At 40.7% G+C, this 18,213-nt stretch overlaps 1 protein-coding gene across 10 annotated transcripts in view; it reads left to right on the plus strand.

Moving 5' to 3' along the window:
• PDGFA (platelet derived growth factor subunit A) overlaps positions 1 to 18,213 on the plus strand; it is an 87,244-nt gene that overhangs the window by 17,159 nt on the left and 51,872 nt on the right. For 3 of the 10 annotated variants that reach the window (XM_085592239.1, XM_085592236.1, XM_085592237.1), the window contains exons 5-6: positions 1,748 to 1,874; positions 9,739 to 9,912. In XM_085592239.1, coding sequence (XP_085448365.1) covers positions 1,748 to 1,874; positions 9,739 to 9,872 — 261 coding nt within the window. In that variant the 3' untranslated portion in view covers positions 9,873 to 9,912. Of the gene's footprint in view, positions 1 to 1,747; positions 1,875 to 3,486; positions 3,570 to 4,576; positions 4,691 to 4,798; positions 8,055 to 9,738; positions 18,182 to 18,213 lie in introns of those variants that run through there. The other 7 variants (XR_014958518.1, XR_002466290.4, XM_085592235.1 and 4 more) reach the window with 7 other exon arrangements.

Below are 18,213 nucleotides of genomic sequence, written 5' to 3' on the forward strand. Positions count from 1 at the left end.
CTTTCAGATAAAGTGTTCTGGTATGTCATGGCCAGCTCTTAATCTGTTTACATGGAGATCTGACAGTTTCAGAAGATACCTTTTAATGTAGATACTTTAGTTATTGCATCTGTCTCTGTAACTTGTTTGCTGGATGAAATGAAAATCATCTCCAGATCCTGTTGACACAAGGGGTGGTGACTAAAATGTGGATCTGAACTCCTTGCTCTGTGAAAGCTCAGCCAAATCTCCCATTGGCTTTAGAAAGGCCAGGATTTTGCTCTAGCTTCTCTCACTGGCATTCAGAGGCCCTTCATAGTTTTGATCCCAGATCTATAAGAGTTTTTCTGGGGACTGGGAGTAGAATGGGTTTATCTAGCCAGCAATTTCATTTTGTGACAATGTTCTGGTTTTGAAAGGGCAAGGGAATGATTTTCACAGTGTGAAGATTGATTTGGAGCACTGAATCCCCACCAAACACGCAAGGAAATCATGGCTGGGAGTGTCATTGGGGATGCTTTATTTGGTAATGACTGGAGTTTTTGGATGGACCAGCCTTTGTGGCTTTGTCATGTAACTTCTGTAGAGACAAGCAGCCTCCCCTGTCCTTCTGCTCCCTCACTTCATTTATTCAGCATCCCTGTGATTTGTAGTCTTGTTTGCTGGGACAGTGCAAGCAAATGCTCACCACCTCTTCTGCAGCGTTCAACACAGTTGAGAGCTAAACACTGGACCCCTTACAAGCTCCCCAGCACTCTCCTTGCCCACATTAGGCCATATTCCTTTGCATGGCCCTGACCATCATGCCCACTACACTTAGGACAAGTCAGTGCCCAGCATCTCACGAGCCATTTCAGCACCCCAGAACATCAGTGCTGTGCCCTCTCTGCCATTCCTCCTCTCCTGGCTGCCAACCTGTGGGTCAGGATGTCCTCATCTTCAGTATCCCCTCACCCCAACATCCTTCTGTTCTGCCTTGGTTTCCTTCAGATGAGAGATCTGTATGTAGCCAGAGCTGCTCCACATGATCCTTCCTCCAACCTCAACTTGCCCTCCAGACTTTTTTTATTTTAAGGATGCCAAAAGTGGAGCAGTGCAGTTGTGAACAGTTGGAAGGACTGGGGAGGAATTTTCTGTCAGCCAGCTTTGCCCAATAAAGCCAAAGGCTGAACCCAGTTCAGGAGTGGTAGTTCTCTTGGACGTAAAAACTGTGTTTGAGAGCTCTTGTGAACAAGCCCCAGGTTATTGCAGGGAGTGAGTAGGAATTAAACTGCTTCTAAGGTGATATTCAGATCCTGGTCATGTAGGGTTGAGCACTTTATATTCAGAGGGCACTGGAGACATCAGTTTGTAAATAATAAAATGTATTACAAACCAATCTAATGCCTTCACTGTCAGCCTTTAACAACACTTACAGAAGATTGTGTTAAAAACGGCACTTTACAAGAACAACCACTGATTTGAATCTGTGTAGAAGTTTATTGTGATACATGTGGAAACTGAGTTGCTTAAAACATCAAACCAAAATTAATGGGAAATTGTTTTACCTCTTGGGGGAAAATTGTTTCGAACTACTGAACTTGAATAAACAAATAGTCTGTGCAATAAATAGTTACATGATGCACAATTAAGATAAAAGATGATTAGTATGCTAACATTTTATATGGGTTTGGCTACATTAAAAATAGAGGTATATAGTTATCTGTCTTCAGTTCTGAACTGTAATCATGTTGATGTGTCTCAGTACATACCTCATCGTATTTTATAGGTGGCAAAAGTGGAGTATGTTAGAAAAAAGCCAAAATTAAAAGAAGTTCTGGTGAGATTAGAAGAGCATATGGAATGCACCTGTACATCATCAAATACTAATTCAGATTATAGAGAAGAAGAAACTGGTATGTTTTCCTTTTATTTTTGCATTAATGCTGATTTCATATGGACCTTATTTTTTATATTAGTAAAGAACGTAAAGCAAACATTACTTACCGTGAACTCAGTAGAGAAGCTCCCAGCAACTTCTCTGTGTTGAAGATGCCAAATGAGGGCCAGTTTGTGCTGTATAAGGAGTTTGGATTTCAAATTTAATGTGTATCACTTCTCATTAGGTTGGCCTTTAAATAAGTGTAAATGCCCAGTAGTGTTCAGGTCTTGCTTCACTAAGTTAAAGGTTGGCATGTTGCAGCTTGTGGATGAACTCTGTTGCCTAATTTCTTTAGACCTTGTGGATAACACTGAGATTTTCTTGATCTTGGGGAAAATATGAATGAGATTAATGTATATCACTTGGGGATAAATTCAGGATTCAAAGCTAAGGAATTAGTTTGGAAACAACATTGCTTATTCCTGTTGTTTCCTTATGTATGCATACTCAAGAATTTGTCAGTTGTCGCATTAAATCTAAATTTGCTTTATCAAGACAACCTTTGAGTTGCAGTGGGGAAAGATTTGTGGGGAAAATATTACTTTCAATCTGGCTTTCATAAAATCATTCTGAATTAATCTAAAATCATTGGCTCTGATCTACTTACTACAGTGCAATCAATGCAGAGCTCATCACACTTATTCTGGAAACCCACTATGGTAAAAAGGATGTTTTCCTTTCTCTTGATACTGGTTGAAGGAAGCCTCAAAAGTTTGTTTTTCACCTCTGCAGGGAATTGAAGGGTGCAGTAGAATCAGCCCAAAATTAGAGTCAGTGAAGGGCAGGTAAACATAGGAGAAAAGCTGCCCAAAGGTGATAGATTTTGTGGTGTCTGGGTGAGGAAGGGTTTTTTGTACTGGCTCCATCCAACAGGGAGACATAAACCTGGTCCAAGCAAATGCAAACAGAGGAGTTAGAATTTCTATAAAAGCAAAGTTAGACGTCTGCTGCAATTTTACTATACATCAATTTATAATCTGGACTGAATGTTTAGCTGAAACTAGGTGGAGTTATTAGACAAAACCACGTATAAAGTGGCTATTTTTAATGTGGGAATGGTTTTGATATGTTTTCTATGTCTCCCGTTAGGAAAAAAAAGCTTCATTAGATCGATTTCAGTTTTCCAAATTGTCTTTAATTGTCATAGATGAAGCAGCTATGATTTCAAGATCAAAATTTTTGGTTTTGATGTGTGTAAAAACTGGGACAGAATTATAATGGGAAAATACGTATTTCTAGGATTTAATTACTGATAGGAACAAAACTTGCACCCAGCAAGTGGATGGTGAGCTGAAAATAGCTCAACTCCAGAGCTGAAGGCAAATGTTGAGTACTGCATGGTAACAGTAATTATAGATGGATCCTGGGAATGACGTGTGCAATGCCAACTTCGTTTATTATTTCTTTACTTTTGTGTAATTACTTTGTAAACTCAATGTCAAATCAGATGTTATAAAGTTATTACTTTAATGCAAAGGATAATGAGATTTCTTTGAAATGTAAATGGTTTGAGTATTTATGACTTCAGTGTTACACAAAATGCATTACCTTAGGGCTTTTCACCAGCCCTGCCCTTATGTTAACAGGAAGGCCTAGGGAATCAGGTAAAAAACGGAAACGAAAAAAGTTAAAACCAACATAAAACCTACTGGAACTATTTGATATTCAGGTAGGACCTATATGCTGAACACCCTAATAGCACAAGTACTGGAAAACTTAATCAAATATCATCACTTCAACTTAATCACTGTTCAAAATCTTGACACTTGCTACCTCAAGGCTGCAAAGAGATTAGATTTGATTGGCTTTGATAATTCTACCTGCTGGTATTTTCCCTTTAAGCTCCACATCACCATCAGCATCTTACATTCTTGAGCTACTTCCTTTTCTTGCCTTTTTTATTTCTTTTTTATTGGAGGGTGCTAATACTTCAGCTTCTGAAATCTCAAGTTCCATTGCCTCTGCTTTTGTTTCATTATTATTGATTTCTGAGGTCAAAGCATCACGTGATAATGCATGAATGAATTACCAGGTTACAAATCATTGTGTTCCCAGTCCTTGGCTGTGAAACATTGAGTGCACATACAGAAAATATAATTATTTGTGTGACCATCAAACCCATGCTCTGGCATGAACTGGGGTTGATTGTACATGCACCTGACACAGTCTGATGATCTGCTTACTTGACCAGAAAGATGCTAAGAAATGCCTTTTTTTTTTTTTTTTTTTTTTTTCTGTGTGTTGCAGAGTCCTGTGTTACTTACACCAGAAAATTAAGATCTTTATTTTTGGTCTGTTCAGTCTCAGTAGGATGATGATAGTCAGTCATCAAAATTCATGAGGTTTTCAGTGTAGTGAAAAACTAACACCCTCGCAGTGCAAAAATGACTGAAATCCTTTGGCCAACATATTAGCAATGTATGATGATGGCGACACACATTCCAAATTAAATATGGAATTTCCATTTCTTAATGACTTGAAAGTATGTAAACTGCAGCACTTGCAATTGATTCTGGTATTTGGAGTGGGAATGATTTGGATTTTGCAGTGTCTGTGCCTAGAGGATGGTGAATTTAATTTCAAGCCCCTGTTTTTGCACATGAACTCCCAGTGGCGGTTTTCATTTATACCAATGTATCATTTCTAAAGAATGCTAAACTTGATATCCTGTTTCAGATTAACAGGTATTTATTGGGAGTAGTATGATAGAAGCAAAGATTTTCTAAAATTCAACTTTAAAAGTGAGCATGTAAACTCAATCAAAACAGCATTTAGAACTTCTTGTCCCAGGTTAGTGACTCTTCATGCAGAACAGTTTCTTTTTTTAAGTCATCTACTTCAAGGACAGGACCTTTGATTCTAATCATAGAGTTATTGTATCTTTTTTCTCTCCTGCAGATGTAAGGTGAAAATAAGCTAGAAAAAAAACTTCTCTCTGGGACATGGATGTACATGGTTTGTTACATTCCTGAACCTACTATGTATGGTGCTTATTGACTGTATACTTTATTTGTTCTCCTGTGTGAAAAAACTGGCTCAAAAGAACACTTAATGAGAACAAAGAGACAATGTACATTTGTTTAATGTGACATCAAAGCAAGTATTGTAGCACTCTGTGAAACAATAGGAAGCTTCCCTGTCCAAAAAAGAAAAAAAAACGAAAGAAAGAAAAACAGAAAAGAAAAAAAGACAGTTGAATGAATGGAAGATACCAAAAGTACTCAAAAACATGACAAAAATCTAAGTGAATAGTGGATTTCTGTCAGAGCAGTCAACGGTGCTTTACGTCAAGAAATGTGCCTGCGTTCTTGATGAAGATGGATGGACACTGGTGGACTTCAGGCACAAAAAAAGCAGGAATGTATGAAATGATCAAATGCCACGCAAACACTATAGAACAATACATCCTTGCTTGGTGGTGTTTTAAAAGTCTATACAAAAAAACCTTCTGGGGAGCCTTAAGTGGATTTTTTTTTTTTTTACACCATAAAGTGATTATTAAGTTTTCTTTTTACTCTTTGCCTAGCTTTTTATTATCTCTCGGACTACATTTGCCAATAACACATATAAAAGACTGGTATAACAATAAGCAGAACACGAAACATTATGGTATTTCTCCTAGTGGGATGCAAACTAATGAGATGTATTAAAATAAAAATGGTATACCTATGCATAATTTTCTAGATGTTTCTTGGTTTATGTTCCCCAACCTCCCCCGTAATTTAAAGCATTACATAAAAAAAAAAAAATAAAAAGTGAAAAAAAAGGACAGATGTGCGTAAACAAATCATAGGATATCCATGCAAAAATCCTTATTTTTTTTCTTTAAGACTTATGCCAGTTGCCTACTAGTGATATTGTGTTAGCAATTGTCATTCTTATCAGTATACAGATACTTTTATTTCACATGTTGGAGCTGTGTGAAATGTACAAATTCTTGTATCTGCATTGTATAATGTCATGGTGGCATGGGAACTACCTTGCTGCAAATATTTGAACAAAACCTAAAATTCTTTATTTTTGGTAAAATGTTATGCTTTATGTGTATTCAACAGAAATATGTGTTTTTGTAAAGGTGAAGTTTGTATTTTTATCTAAAAATTAACAGTTTTATATACCTGAGAAAGCCTGCTATGTTTTCTTGAACCAAAAAAAAAAAAAAAAAAAGAAAAAAAAGAAAAAAAAAGCATTTTGTGGTCATATTTTTGTAGTAGAATAGCCCAAATAACATCAAAATCTATTTTAACTATAGCAGGACAGATAAAATACTCTGGCACCAGCTCCTATATTTCCAAAGTGCCAAAGGATTAAATGTTCAGTTCCCCACAGATTGCAGTGGGAGCCACATGGATAAATCCTTCTGTACTGCTTTGGAAATTTAGGGCTGTGCCAGATATGACATGGCTACTCACTTGGCCAAAATCACTGCCCCACCCGAGTAGTTTGGATTATGTACCCTTTGTTTTATTTGGATTATTACATTGGATATGTAAAATGAACTACTGGATTCTTTTATTTGCAAAACATCTACAAAGAGATGAGAGAGTTTTCGTAGTTTGGAACAACAAAAAGGTTTGTCTTGAAGATGGTGTTTCCACTCAAATAAAAATATCTTCAAATGTGAATGAACTGCAGAACCTTCAAACAACAAAAGAGAGCAAGAGTTTTAACCTTTCAATTTCTCTAAATATAATTCAAACATTCCCCTCCTGTTCCTGTAGCTATGTCCAAATTCAACCAAACAAAGCAATGTTAGCTAACAGGCATTATTGGCTTCAGATGCTAATGCAGAGATAGTGTTAGTCACCGTTCTATTTTGTGATCATTTTCCCAGTGTATTTGTTGAGCACCAAAACTGGAAATACATTTAACTAAGATTGTCTGTGCTTGTTTTCCACTAAGTGTACTGTTCACAATGTTATGCACATGAATGTATGTGTCTGCGTTTAAAAAAGTGTATAAAATGTAATTTATATATTTATGTTTCGGTGGGATGCCAATAATGTTGCTCCGTTGCTTTTTCTTTTTTTTTTTTTTTTTTTTTTTTTGTCTAAAAGATATCTAATGAAAGAAAAAAAACCCCAAACATATATCCATTAAAATCATATAGATGAAAAGCATTATGTGACCCACTCAGACACTGTGCAGGTATGAAAGGATGTCAAAGTCACTTAAGTGGAATAGTTTGCAAAACAACTCTTGGAAAGAGTCCTGTGGTTGGACTTGCATGAGAAGGTTGTGTTTGGGTTTGTGGGCCAGCTCTTTGGGAGTCACTCCCCTGGGTATCCCGAAGCTCTGATTTACATCACGAGGGAGTCTGGCCTTGTAGCAAAGTCTTGAAAACAAAGCAAACCGAGAGGTTCTGTTGGTGCCAGCAAATAAACGTGTTATGCTAAATTCAGCACACCAGGAGAGAGTGAAGGCTTAATGGGGACTTTTCCAATAGCCGTTTGTATGAGACTTGTAGTCTTGAGTTAATTTTGTTACGAGGAATGAAACGCACGTGAGTCTTTGCTGTCAAGCACGGTGTTCATACAGCATGCGTCAGAAAACACAAAAATCTCAGGGCTATGTTCTCAGCTACTATAAATTGGCAAATGTTTCTGACTTCAGATGGCCCCAAGCTAATTTACATCAGATGAGGATGCAGTCCATGGCTGTTAAATTGTGAGGAGTAGTGTCACAATGTGAGCATCACTTCCTGTAGTCCAGCTGAGCTCTCACCCGCCAGCCTTGGGACCGTGGCGGGTTGTGGGATTAGTCCTCCTTCAAAGTGGCAGATACAACCAGAAGGAACAGTGACACTAAAGGTTGTGACACGGGAGTCGTTAATTCAAAGTTAAGTTGGACATTTCCAGGGCCATATCCTCAGCTGGTGTAAATCACCATCGCTCCGTTGTCTGCAATGGAGCTGTACCAGCTTACACCACTTGAGGGGCTGGTCCCTCATTCTTGCTCATCCCTTCCACTCCTCGGTCCCACAGGGATCCCAGATTGTTGTGTATGGTTAATGTAATCCTGTGTTCTCTAATACTTAAGCACAATAAGTGAATATAAGAATGAGTGTCAGACTTAACTTTGAATGTCCAAGCTCTGAAATGGTTTGTTTCACCATTGTGGCTGTAAATTAAACAGTTCTCTGTGCATTCGTGAATGCCGTGTCATATCTTCTTCTGCTGTCTGCTGGAGGTGGACTTCCTCTGGACTTCTAATGTGCTGCATTTGGAGTGTTACAGGGAAGGGTGTGAGCAATTGGAGCCACAAGATACCTGATGGACAGCTCTGTTATTTGTGGGGTGGGGGTTGAGTAGGGGGTTTAATGGAGCTGAGGGTGGTGGTTGTCAAAAGTTGCACTTCCGTGCAGTGCTTTAACACCTTGTTGGTTTTGTCCTTCCACATTGTAGGCAGCAGTTTGGGGATGAAATGTTTTTCTGTTTTACATTCTGCACTCATTTCCTCTGTCCAGGGATCCAGAACTTCTTGGTCTGATTATGCCTGTTTCTGAGGTCTTGTCTGATCAGAAAGGACATACAGAGATGTCAAACCCAAACCTAATCTCAGCATTAGATCATGGTGCATGGTCACTGATTCTTTGGTCAAGTCATTACATTTAATTCAGTGCTTAGCATTTCCAAATCTGTCCTTGAGTTGCTTTTGTTGAGTGAAACCAAGGATTGTGTGCCAGTTGCCAGTTGCCAGTTTGCTTTCCTTTTCTCCTGTCCTCTGTCCTGCCTGGCATCTGCTTTGTTAAGCAGTGCACGGTGACTGCAGGCAGTTGCTCCTCTCCCAGGTTCCCAGGTAGCTCCAGCACTTTGGGTTTAGGTTTTTTACTCTTACTTGAAACAGCATCCTCCTTCCAATGGGCTTAAATATTCCACTTGTTCTCCTTAGGTCCATGTTGCCTTTCTGTGGGCTATTTTCCAGCTGTTCTCTGCCTGACTTTCCCATCCCTCTTGTTTCTGTCTCTCAGAAATGATTTTCCCTTCCTAAGATTGTCTTGTATCTGTTTTCTCTCCTCCTGCCTGCCAGAACAGCCTTTGATCTGTTGGTCTCCCAGTCAGTTGGTTTATCTTGACATGTACCCTGAGATCCTCTCTCCCAGACCCACAGGCCCATAACTGACCCCCAACATGAAAGGCAAATAAATGCTTTTGAGAAAAAGATTCATCTTTGCATTTGGAAAAATATTGCTGAAGACTCTTTGCTAAAGTGTTGTCCAGTTCCAGCAGCAGTGTGATGCTGGAATAGTGGCATTGAAGCTGTTCTAGACATCTGACAGTTTAAGTAGGATCAGTAGCCCCGTTTATGTTTTAATTTGAATGTGTCAGATTTTTTTTTTAAGTTTCAAAACTACCTCAGATTTGCATGCTCATATTTTATTGTAAATTGAAGGAAATCATGTTTGTAGGCCCCTCCTACGGCTTTGAAAATGTTCTGGATATTTATCTGACCCTCACTTGGGCTGGAAATCATGGTTACTCTAAAACAGACACCACGTAGAGGTTTTGAATGAAGTAATTTCCTTGGTGTTTCTAATACACAGTTTGTACTGCTAGCAGATCTCAGAGTCAGGTCAACTCGTATGAATCCCACTTAAATTTCCTTTAATTCCAGGTACAAAGCCTATCAATGTTGCATTCCTCAAAAATCAGCCTATGTTTTGTGTTTATTACTCAGTGTAATTACTGTCTGTGTTCCCACATTTTATTAGCAAGGCATTATTCCATGTGTGAGCTTTTCTGTGCTGCTCTTTGCTGTAGCATCTCTGTGGCACAGCCTTGAGCTGGTTTGTATTCCTGTGTCCTCTGAAATAAAGAAATATTGTTATCCCATTTTAGGCGAGACCGAGGCATGGAGAAAAGCCTGTGCAAGGTCATACAGCAAGGCTGTGCCAGAACCAGGGAGAGGACTCAGATCTGAGTGCTCATCCAGTGCCCTAAATCACACGACCATCTTCCCTTTCCAAGAATGAATCCTTGCACCCTTAGAGCTAAATACTGAAAAGATTGAGGGTAAGTCATTTTGCCTAATTACTGTGCATTGGATACATGATCAGAAGCCACTGCCATATTGTCAGAGAATGTAGTGATTGACGAAAATCCATCTTTCTGCCCATGCAATTATGCAGCCTTTTATCCTATCGTGAGCCAGTCATTTCCTGCTTCTCTTAGGAGTCAGCCTTTCATGACTTACAGTCAAAATTATGTACATAGAACAAGACTCAGATTTTATGGGAATTTACAAAAATTCAGTAGACAATTTCCATTCTCCTTCAGTTCAGTGTCATTCCTTCCTTTTATGGTGTGGGTAACATTTCCATGGGGAACTGTTTTTATCATGGGCTCAATCTGAATTTTTTTTCCCAGGCCCTAACATGGAAAAACACTCATCTTCAAACTGGTGCCTGAGCAAGCTCCTAGGTTTGGACAAACATCCCATTGACCTCAGGCAAATGGAGCAGAGCTGATGCTTTATTTTTTAATTAATGTGTGCCTTCCTGACACAGGATCCCACTTGTGGGTTGGGGGTCTTTGTGCTCTCAGAGCGTTGAAGTATTTCGTAAACAACCCCAAAGATGAAGTAAGAAAAGTTCTATATACAACTAGGAAGACAGCTGGGAGTGTACCACTCCTGCTCCCGTGGAGGTTGCCATTTTGAATTACATATTTGTTCTTTTTGGGGAAAATACTTTCTTGGCATGTGTGGATTCAGGACTGCAGTCACTAATGCCAGTGAGCCCATTTCAGATCTGTTTGGGTACCTCAGGATATAGTTTGAAAACTCATAGATGTGCTGATAACAGACAAATTTGAGATGGGAGTAATTATTGAGAGAAAATTTAATGAGAAATTTAGTAACTTTTGATTTAAAAAAAAAAAAAAAAAGGTAGGATAAACAAGACCAAAGGCTTGATCGCTCTTTTTTCAGTTATGACATGCCACCTGTCCCTTTAGTCATTCTAATTACTTGCTGCATCAGGCTAAATTATGTGCTGAAGTAGCTCAGAATCACTACATGTGAAAAGTTAGGACTGGTTCTTGTTGAACTGCTGCCTATTACCATGGTGTATGACTGTGAGGTGGGGCCCACAATCACAGTTGTAAATCAAAGAACAAGTCATAGGTTATGTTCTGTTTTCCTTAGATATTGTCTCTAAGTTTGTTTTCTGTATGCTGGTCTCGAGTAACGTTTGGTGAGCTTTCCAATTAGGTGGAAAGTCATGAGTACCTCTTTCCCAGCCCAAAGGTAAGAAAGTGCTGGTAGCTCATTGTCTAGTTCATAATCATTGGATGAAATTCTGGGAGCATCCTGGTGACAGAATTTCTGTCACTTGAAGGTTTTTTGTCACATTTTTCCAGGGTTACTTCTTCCTGTAGAGAGGAATCAAATAATTTATATGTTTGACTTACTAGCAGGCCACCAAATCTGACTTGGTTTGAGTTTTGAGCAACTCAAGCATTTGTTTGGACTGATACTTGTGCATGCCAGATGTCTCCCAAATTCTTAGATAAAGTACACAAAGAAAGGCACACTTGATTGCTTTAAGAGAAAATAAGTTCACATGTGAAGGCTGGAGTAATCCCTGAAATCAGTAAATAAGGAGCCAAGTTTGTAAAAAGTGTTAAACACTCATCTTCAGATCAGATCTGGTGTTTTGACCTTTACGTACTATCTTTGATCTTGCATAATGAAGGCAACTGGGTTTACTGTCCAGCTTTTAATTCAGAGTAGCTGTTAAATCAGGCGTGCAAAAAGTAGAAGCACACAGAGATGTAGTTGAGCCCACAGTGCTTGAAATCCCCAGGGATTTGAAAACATCTTTATTCTTGAAAGCAATCACAAATAAGTAGGACAAAAGCATTTTAAGCACTTCTGAAAATCCCACCCTGGTTAATTTGGCAGGTGAAAAAACTATCCAGAAGAGATATTACTTATAAGGATCATTCAATGACAAAGTATATGTTCGTAGAGAAGGCACATGCTTAAATCTTTCAGCAGTTAATTATCATCTTTACAGACCATAATACTGGAATACTTCACTTATCAATGCATCAGGGCTTGGATGAACTTTGAGACGCATGAAAACAAGACACTCCTTAGGCCTGTGGGAGCTCTGTGTTCTGGTAACTGATCAACCCATTACATAATTGGTCAGGTCCCTGCCTTGCATGGGCAGATGCAACTCCATTGACTTCTCTGGAGGTGACAGTTACCTGAGAACTGACCCGAAACCCTTGCCACACAGCAGATAATGGTTTCATATTTTGCTGTTTAGTATTGTTGTAAAAATAGACTAATTTCCTGGAGCACTTAGAACAAGAAAATAGGGAAAAGCAATTTCCCACAGAGACTCATCCACGCTGGAATTCACCGAGGACCCCGGATGTGAACATGTGCTGATAGAAAACATAAACCAGCAACTTTGTTTAGGGAAGCCTCTGACCTGTCAAAAATGCAGAGCATTTCTTACCAGACTTTTCCTTGGCAATTAGTGGGTAGAATTACTCATAGAAATTGTTTTGTTTGCTCACAAGGGGAGAAGTAAGACATAAATTCAAGACAGTCCCCCTTTGACCACAAGAAAGACTCTGTTCACAGAGGGCCTGTGGGTGAAGTGCTGTGTGGCCTCAGCTCCCTTTGGGGAGGAACTCAAAATTTTAGACCTCAGTGGAGTATGAAGGACCGCTCCAGACTTGCTGGACATCCCTAGCTGGATTTTTTTCAGCAGTCTAAGGGATTTGGGCATGCACTTTTAATTCATTTTTACATAACTTTAAAGAAACCTTTGTTGGCTTCAGAACATCTCTATCTTTGTTCTGAAGAGAGATTAATTTTGACCCAACGATGTCACTGTGACTTCTGCCTTCCATCTCTAGGCAGCAGCTCTCAAACCTTAGATTTCTGACATTTCAGATGGGGAGGCCCCTTCACTCCAGCCATGCTTCACCTTTCCTTAGCACTTTGGCTTTATGTGCATTTTCTGTATAAAGGTGGTGCTGGTTTAGCCTGAAGACCAGGGAAGTTTCAAAAAGCCAGATTTCACCTCTGGGCCCTGCTCAGCTGCTGTTGGTGTCTGCGTGGGGCCAGAGGAGGAGACAGAGAGGGAGGAGAGATGCTCCAGCATTCCAGTGCTCACACACTTGGAAATGAGGACATTTCTTGGCCCAGACTCACCCACTGTAAAGCATTCTGCTCAGAGGTCTCCTTGGAGCCAGGAAGCTACTCAAGAAACCTGTCCAAGATTTAAATTCCCCTTTTCTGCAAGGGATTTCCACAGCAAAAGTGACAGCAGCAATTTATCCCAGATAGAGTGGTTTCCTCAACAGGCCGAGTAGGAGTCAGGCAGGTTAATGCTCAGCTTGTGTACTTCACTGATTGCCCCAAATACTGCTTTTAAATCAAAATTTAACTATTCTGGGATACGTTTCTTGTAGGGGTGCTTCAGAAAAGCTTGCCTAACAGCTTGTACCCATTTGTTGTGAAGAGCCTCTGGCCCATCCAGAGTGTTTGGGCTATGCCTGCATAGGTAACATGGATAACGTGTTTTGGGACCTTGCAGCTGGTCTTAGTGAGTGCAAATGTTTCCCATTAGCTCCCTGCATACCCTAAGTTGTGATTCATCAAGGGAGACAGTGCAAAGCTGAACTGGAGGTGTGGGAGATGTTTCTTTGAAGTTACTGGTGCTTAAGGGTAGGCATGATCTGAGTTGACTTGCTGAGCTGAGGCCCTGGGGAGCCCCTGTGCTTACCCAGTGCAGTTTAGTCTTTTCCTCTTAAGCATTGTCCAGTGGGATGTGACTTTCAGAAGGGTCTGAAACCTTTCAATAAACCATGCCATAGGAATGAGGGAGAGCTTAATATTCAGTGGTTTTCTACCAGTAAACTCAGTTACACTGGAGAGCCCAGAGCTAAGCTTGCCCTCTCTGGGCCTTCCCCTTCCTTAGTTTCTTCAGCATGTTTCTTTTCAAAGGCAAGTAGGGAAAAAAAACCTTAAAACGGGACTTTAAAAAGGTGGGGAATTAAGCAGATCATATCATCTTGATTCCTTTATCTCACTTAATTAAGGAGAAGTTTGCCATTAGTGAGCTGGTATTTCCTAAAACAAGCATATATGAAGAACACTTTGAGAAACTTCAAAAGAATTTTCAGGCTAGATCAGGAAAAGATAAAAACAGAAGTGGAAACTTCTAATACACTTTATATTTCAGTACTTACAGGAAGTACATTGTTGCATAGGATACTAATGAATTTTGCAGGAGGAGGTTTCCAAAAGAAAAATGAAATGGCACCTTCCCTATCTTAGAGAAAAGGTCTGAGGGCTTTTTCAGTTATGACAGATATGCAGTGGATGTGTATGGCCATATCACCTGGAGAGAGTCTAGCTCTGGCAAAAGGCTGTTTGGAGTTTCTAGTGTGTACACAATTAAATTTCTGTAGCAACTTCCTGGTCTAGCTGTGAAAAGTGATAAAGGGAATGGTAAAAGTCTATCTTGCTTTCAGTTGCCCTGTTCTACACCCCAGAGGGCAGAAGTGCTGCCCTGTGTGTAGCTGCGTGCAGGAAGCATGGCAGGAACACACTGGAGTGGCTAAGGATGAGCACATGATGTTGGTGCTGATGTTCCCAACCAGGTAGTGAGGCCAGAAAGTGAAAATAGCAACATGGATACTCCAATACACCAGTGACACTTGTCTGGAAAAATTATTATTTAACAGAGTCTTAATTAACTCAAGTGAATAAGTAATTCTAAAATCCTGATTTTGGAATCCCAGAGACTTAATGATCTTAGAAACAATGTGATACAGGATTGCTTCACATTTGTAAAGCACACAGAAATCCTAGGTATCAGGTAACAGTTTTTAAGAGTTCTCTGGTGTCAGCAGAGTCCTCTGCGGTGCCTTGAGAGTGGAGGGTTTGTGCCCCAGGCTCAGCTCAAGTGTTCATGTCCAGGTATGAACATATTTTAGGCAGCAAGGCATTTCCATCAGGACTGAAGCACATGGACATTTTTTTCTTGTGTACAGGCAAGATATTTAAATATGAGGTTAGTTGCTCTTTGTATCTTCAGGGCCCCAGATGCTTCTAAGCCTGTGGTCACTGAAGACTGACTGAAAATCCAGAGGCCTTTGCCCTTGTGAAAGCTTCTACTCTTGCTTGGAAGTGAAATTTGGACTCCTGAGTTACAAAGATGCTTTTGAAATTGTTATATCTGTCTTTCTGCTTCTTTATAAATCAACCTCCTTGGTCTGAACTGAATGTTTAAATAATAAACAGCTAAAAGACTCTCTGATGGCTTCTTTCTGAGTGTTTCCCTTAGGGAGCCCTTGGGATCACATGGCATCTGCCCTGACCTTAAGGACCTGCTTTCTGAAGGCTTTTTTACAATGCTAACAAACCTCACATTTTAACTAGCTATTAAATAAGCCAGTCAGTGGTAACTATTCAGGACAGGGATTAGGAGAGTATTCTTGCTGGCATACAAGATGGCTCTGTCCATGTGCTGGCCAGGGATGAAGGGCTGGAAAACTGTGTGGTGGAAGAGACTATTAATGTGATTTTCCACAACTTTCCTTGCAGCTGCATTTTTGAGAGGAGAGAGAGATGGCTAGGCTTGCAGTAACATGTTGTGCCGTCATAAATGCTACAGCCACCATCTGTTTCCAGCCCACGACTTGAAAGAAAACTGAGCAGTAATCTCATAATTCACATGAGCGTTTTACACTTGTGAACCCTTCCCAACCTTTGTCTAATAATGAGGGGAGTGCATGGTGCTAAGTTTTGTATTTTTCCTGTACGTATTAATGTTTATTTGTATGTCTTCTCCTGTTTTGTTGTTTTGTGGGGTTTCTTTAAAAAAAAAAATTCTCTGGGAGGAAAATCAGACCAGTTCCACAGTCAAAAGAAACATAATAAAGGCAAAATCCCAATTCCATTGATCTTGCTGGCAAAATTCTCCAGGAGGAGGTGCATTTAACATTCCTCAGTGTGCCTGTCTTAGTTACTTGTTGATGAAAAGAAAGAGACATTAGAAAGTGAAGAGGCAGGTTGCTGAACTGCCCTTTCCCTGCAGAAGAGCTGCTACAAGAGCTGGACATGTGCATTTTAAACAGAACCACCAGGATGGTGATGGTAGGTTGGATTTTAATGAAAACAGAATCTTCTGCTAATCTTTGCTTGGGGCTGGCCCTCTTCAGGATTAAGAATCCCACCTGCTGTGCCAAAGACATGCTCAGGTTCGGGGCTGCTGGTGGGTGGGAAGAACACAAACATCTGAGAGTGACTCTGGTGAGTGATCCCAGTCTGTCCTGGTGCAGTGCCCTCAGGGAAGCCAAAGAGTTGAGATCATTTAGTTGATGGAAACACTGCTCCCCTCCAGCCTGCAAAGCACAGCTGAGCATCATTAAGGATTTCTTTCTGGCTGCTCTTCGAAACCAAGGGCTGCTCTGTCTCTGGGCCTCCTCTCACCTTTGGACCCAATTTGCACACCTCCTCCTACCACAGCTGAGTGAACTCTTGCTCTCTTCTGGCCTTAGGAACAATGGCTTTCATCATCCCTACCAGACTGCAGAGCAGTTTAAGGATGAAAGGGCTTCTCATTTCATATATCCCACTGCTGCTAGAGCTATAAATCATCGATGGACTGAATTTATAGCCAACTGCTACTGCAAGCAAGTGAAATTTATTTTGTGTTGTCATACAAATTTATTTTGTGTTGTCCAAGACGTTGCCGAACAAAGAGCTGAGCTGCTGCTGAGCAACCCATTCAATCTATTCTCATTTTATTTAAAAATAATAAATAACTGTCAATCAAAGGAACTTACTTTGACATGTGCTACCTGCTGGGTGATCCGCAGCATCTCCGGGATGTGTTTGTAAGTGGAAGATAGCTGCTAGCTGTTGCCAGGTCCAGCAGATATGGCATGAAGTTCCACCAAGAAAAGGTTTGTGGGCTCACTAGGGTTGGGGACAGGTTGGATGCCACCTCCTTTTTTTGCATTACTTGCTCTTCTGAGAGTGTTTGGTCAGGTAGCCCAGGGGTCGCAGTGACTTCTGCTTGAATAAGTGACAAGTCTCCATTGACCTGTACAGAGCAGTGGCCCTTCCTGTGTGTCAGTTTGCTGACAGGTCAATGTTGGTGGGTCTCTGGGGCCTGGAAAGCTGGCCTGTGCCTATTTTGGTGCCTTGTGGTGGCGATGAGCTAAAAATGAGAGAGTAGAAACTCTTCAAGCTGCTGGGGTCTGAATCTCGTATTTCTGTACAATTTAGTTAGAGCCAACAAGCCTGGGAGGTTATTTTTGTGTTTTGCCCAGGCTCATTAATTAGCTGGGGGTGTTGGGAGCTGTCATATTGAGCAGCCTTTCCCTGCTCACTCCTGTTGTCCTGCTGGATTCAATCCCTGCAGCCTCCCAGCCCACTGTCTGCAGTTTATGGCCACATCTGGAGTGTCTCCCTGCACACGTGCTGGTGGGAGCCTCCTCCCTGCTGGCACACACGTCATGGCTTTTGGGGTCTGTGGAGTTACAGTCATCCTTCCCAACACTTGTTTTTCCATGAGAGGGAAAGAGAGAAGGGCTATGGGAAGGGCAGTGGCAGGGAAGGCCTCTGACACGAAATTCCCAGGAACAGGATTTGCACATTTTATGACCGTTCAGATGGAAATGCAATGGAGCTGAATTATTCCTCCTTAATCCTGCTTTCTCACTTTCCTCCCAGCAGCCTCTTCCCCTGCAGTTTAGGTAATACAGAAGCTTATAAACAAATCCCACCGCGTGAAAAATAGCAAAGGGGGGGAAGAAAAAGGGACCTGGGTTAGGGCTGTGATGGATAGACAGGTGGAAGGCAGGCACCAGAAGGGAGGATGAATGGTAAAAGCCTTTGATGGAAACACTAAAGAGCTATTGAAAATCCAAGGGGTGGGGGGAGGGAGGAGAAAGAATAGCAGGAGGAGGGAAAGCAAGGGAGTCGTGCCCCCGTCCCCCCGCCCTCTTTCTCAGGATGTTGAAAGTATTTGTCCTTCGTTACAAAATGATTGAACTGCCGCCAGGCCAGGCCACCCTTCCAGCCATTGCACTGGGAAACTGGCACTTCTGAAAGCCTCGTCGCCTCTCAAATTTTATAGCTTTCCCTTTTTGTGGGAGTTTTTGTGTTGTGCTATTTGCAGGATTGTTTGCAGATTTGCCGCGTATCAAAGAAACTATGTTTTGTTTTTGTTGCTCTGACAAACACAGAATCCAGGTAATGAAAAGAAAAATTAAAAAATAAAGGCACATTTTTATCAGAAAACACAGCTGTCTGCCTTTTATTGAGTCAGAATT

This window comes from Lonchura striata, chromosome 14 (assembly GCF_050655825.1).
Source record: "Lonchura striata isolate lonStrDom1 chromosome 14, ASM5065582v1, whole genome shotgun sequence".
Lineage (NCBI taxonomy): Eukaryota > Metazoa > Chordata > Aves > Passeriformes > Estrildidae > Lonchura > Lonchura striata.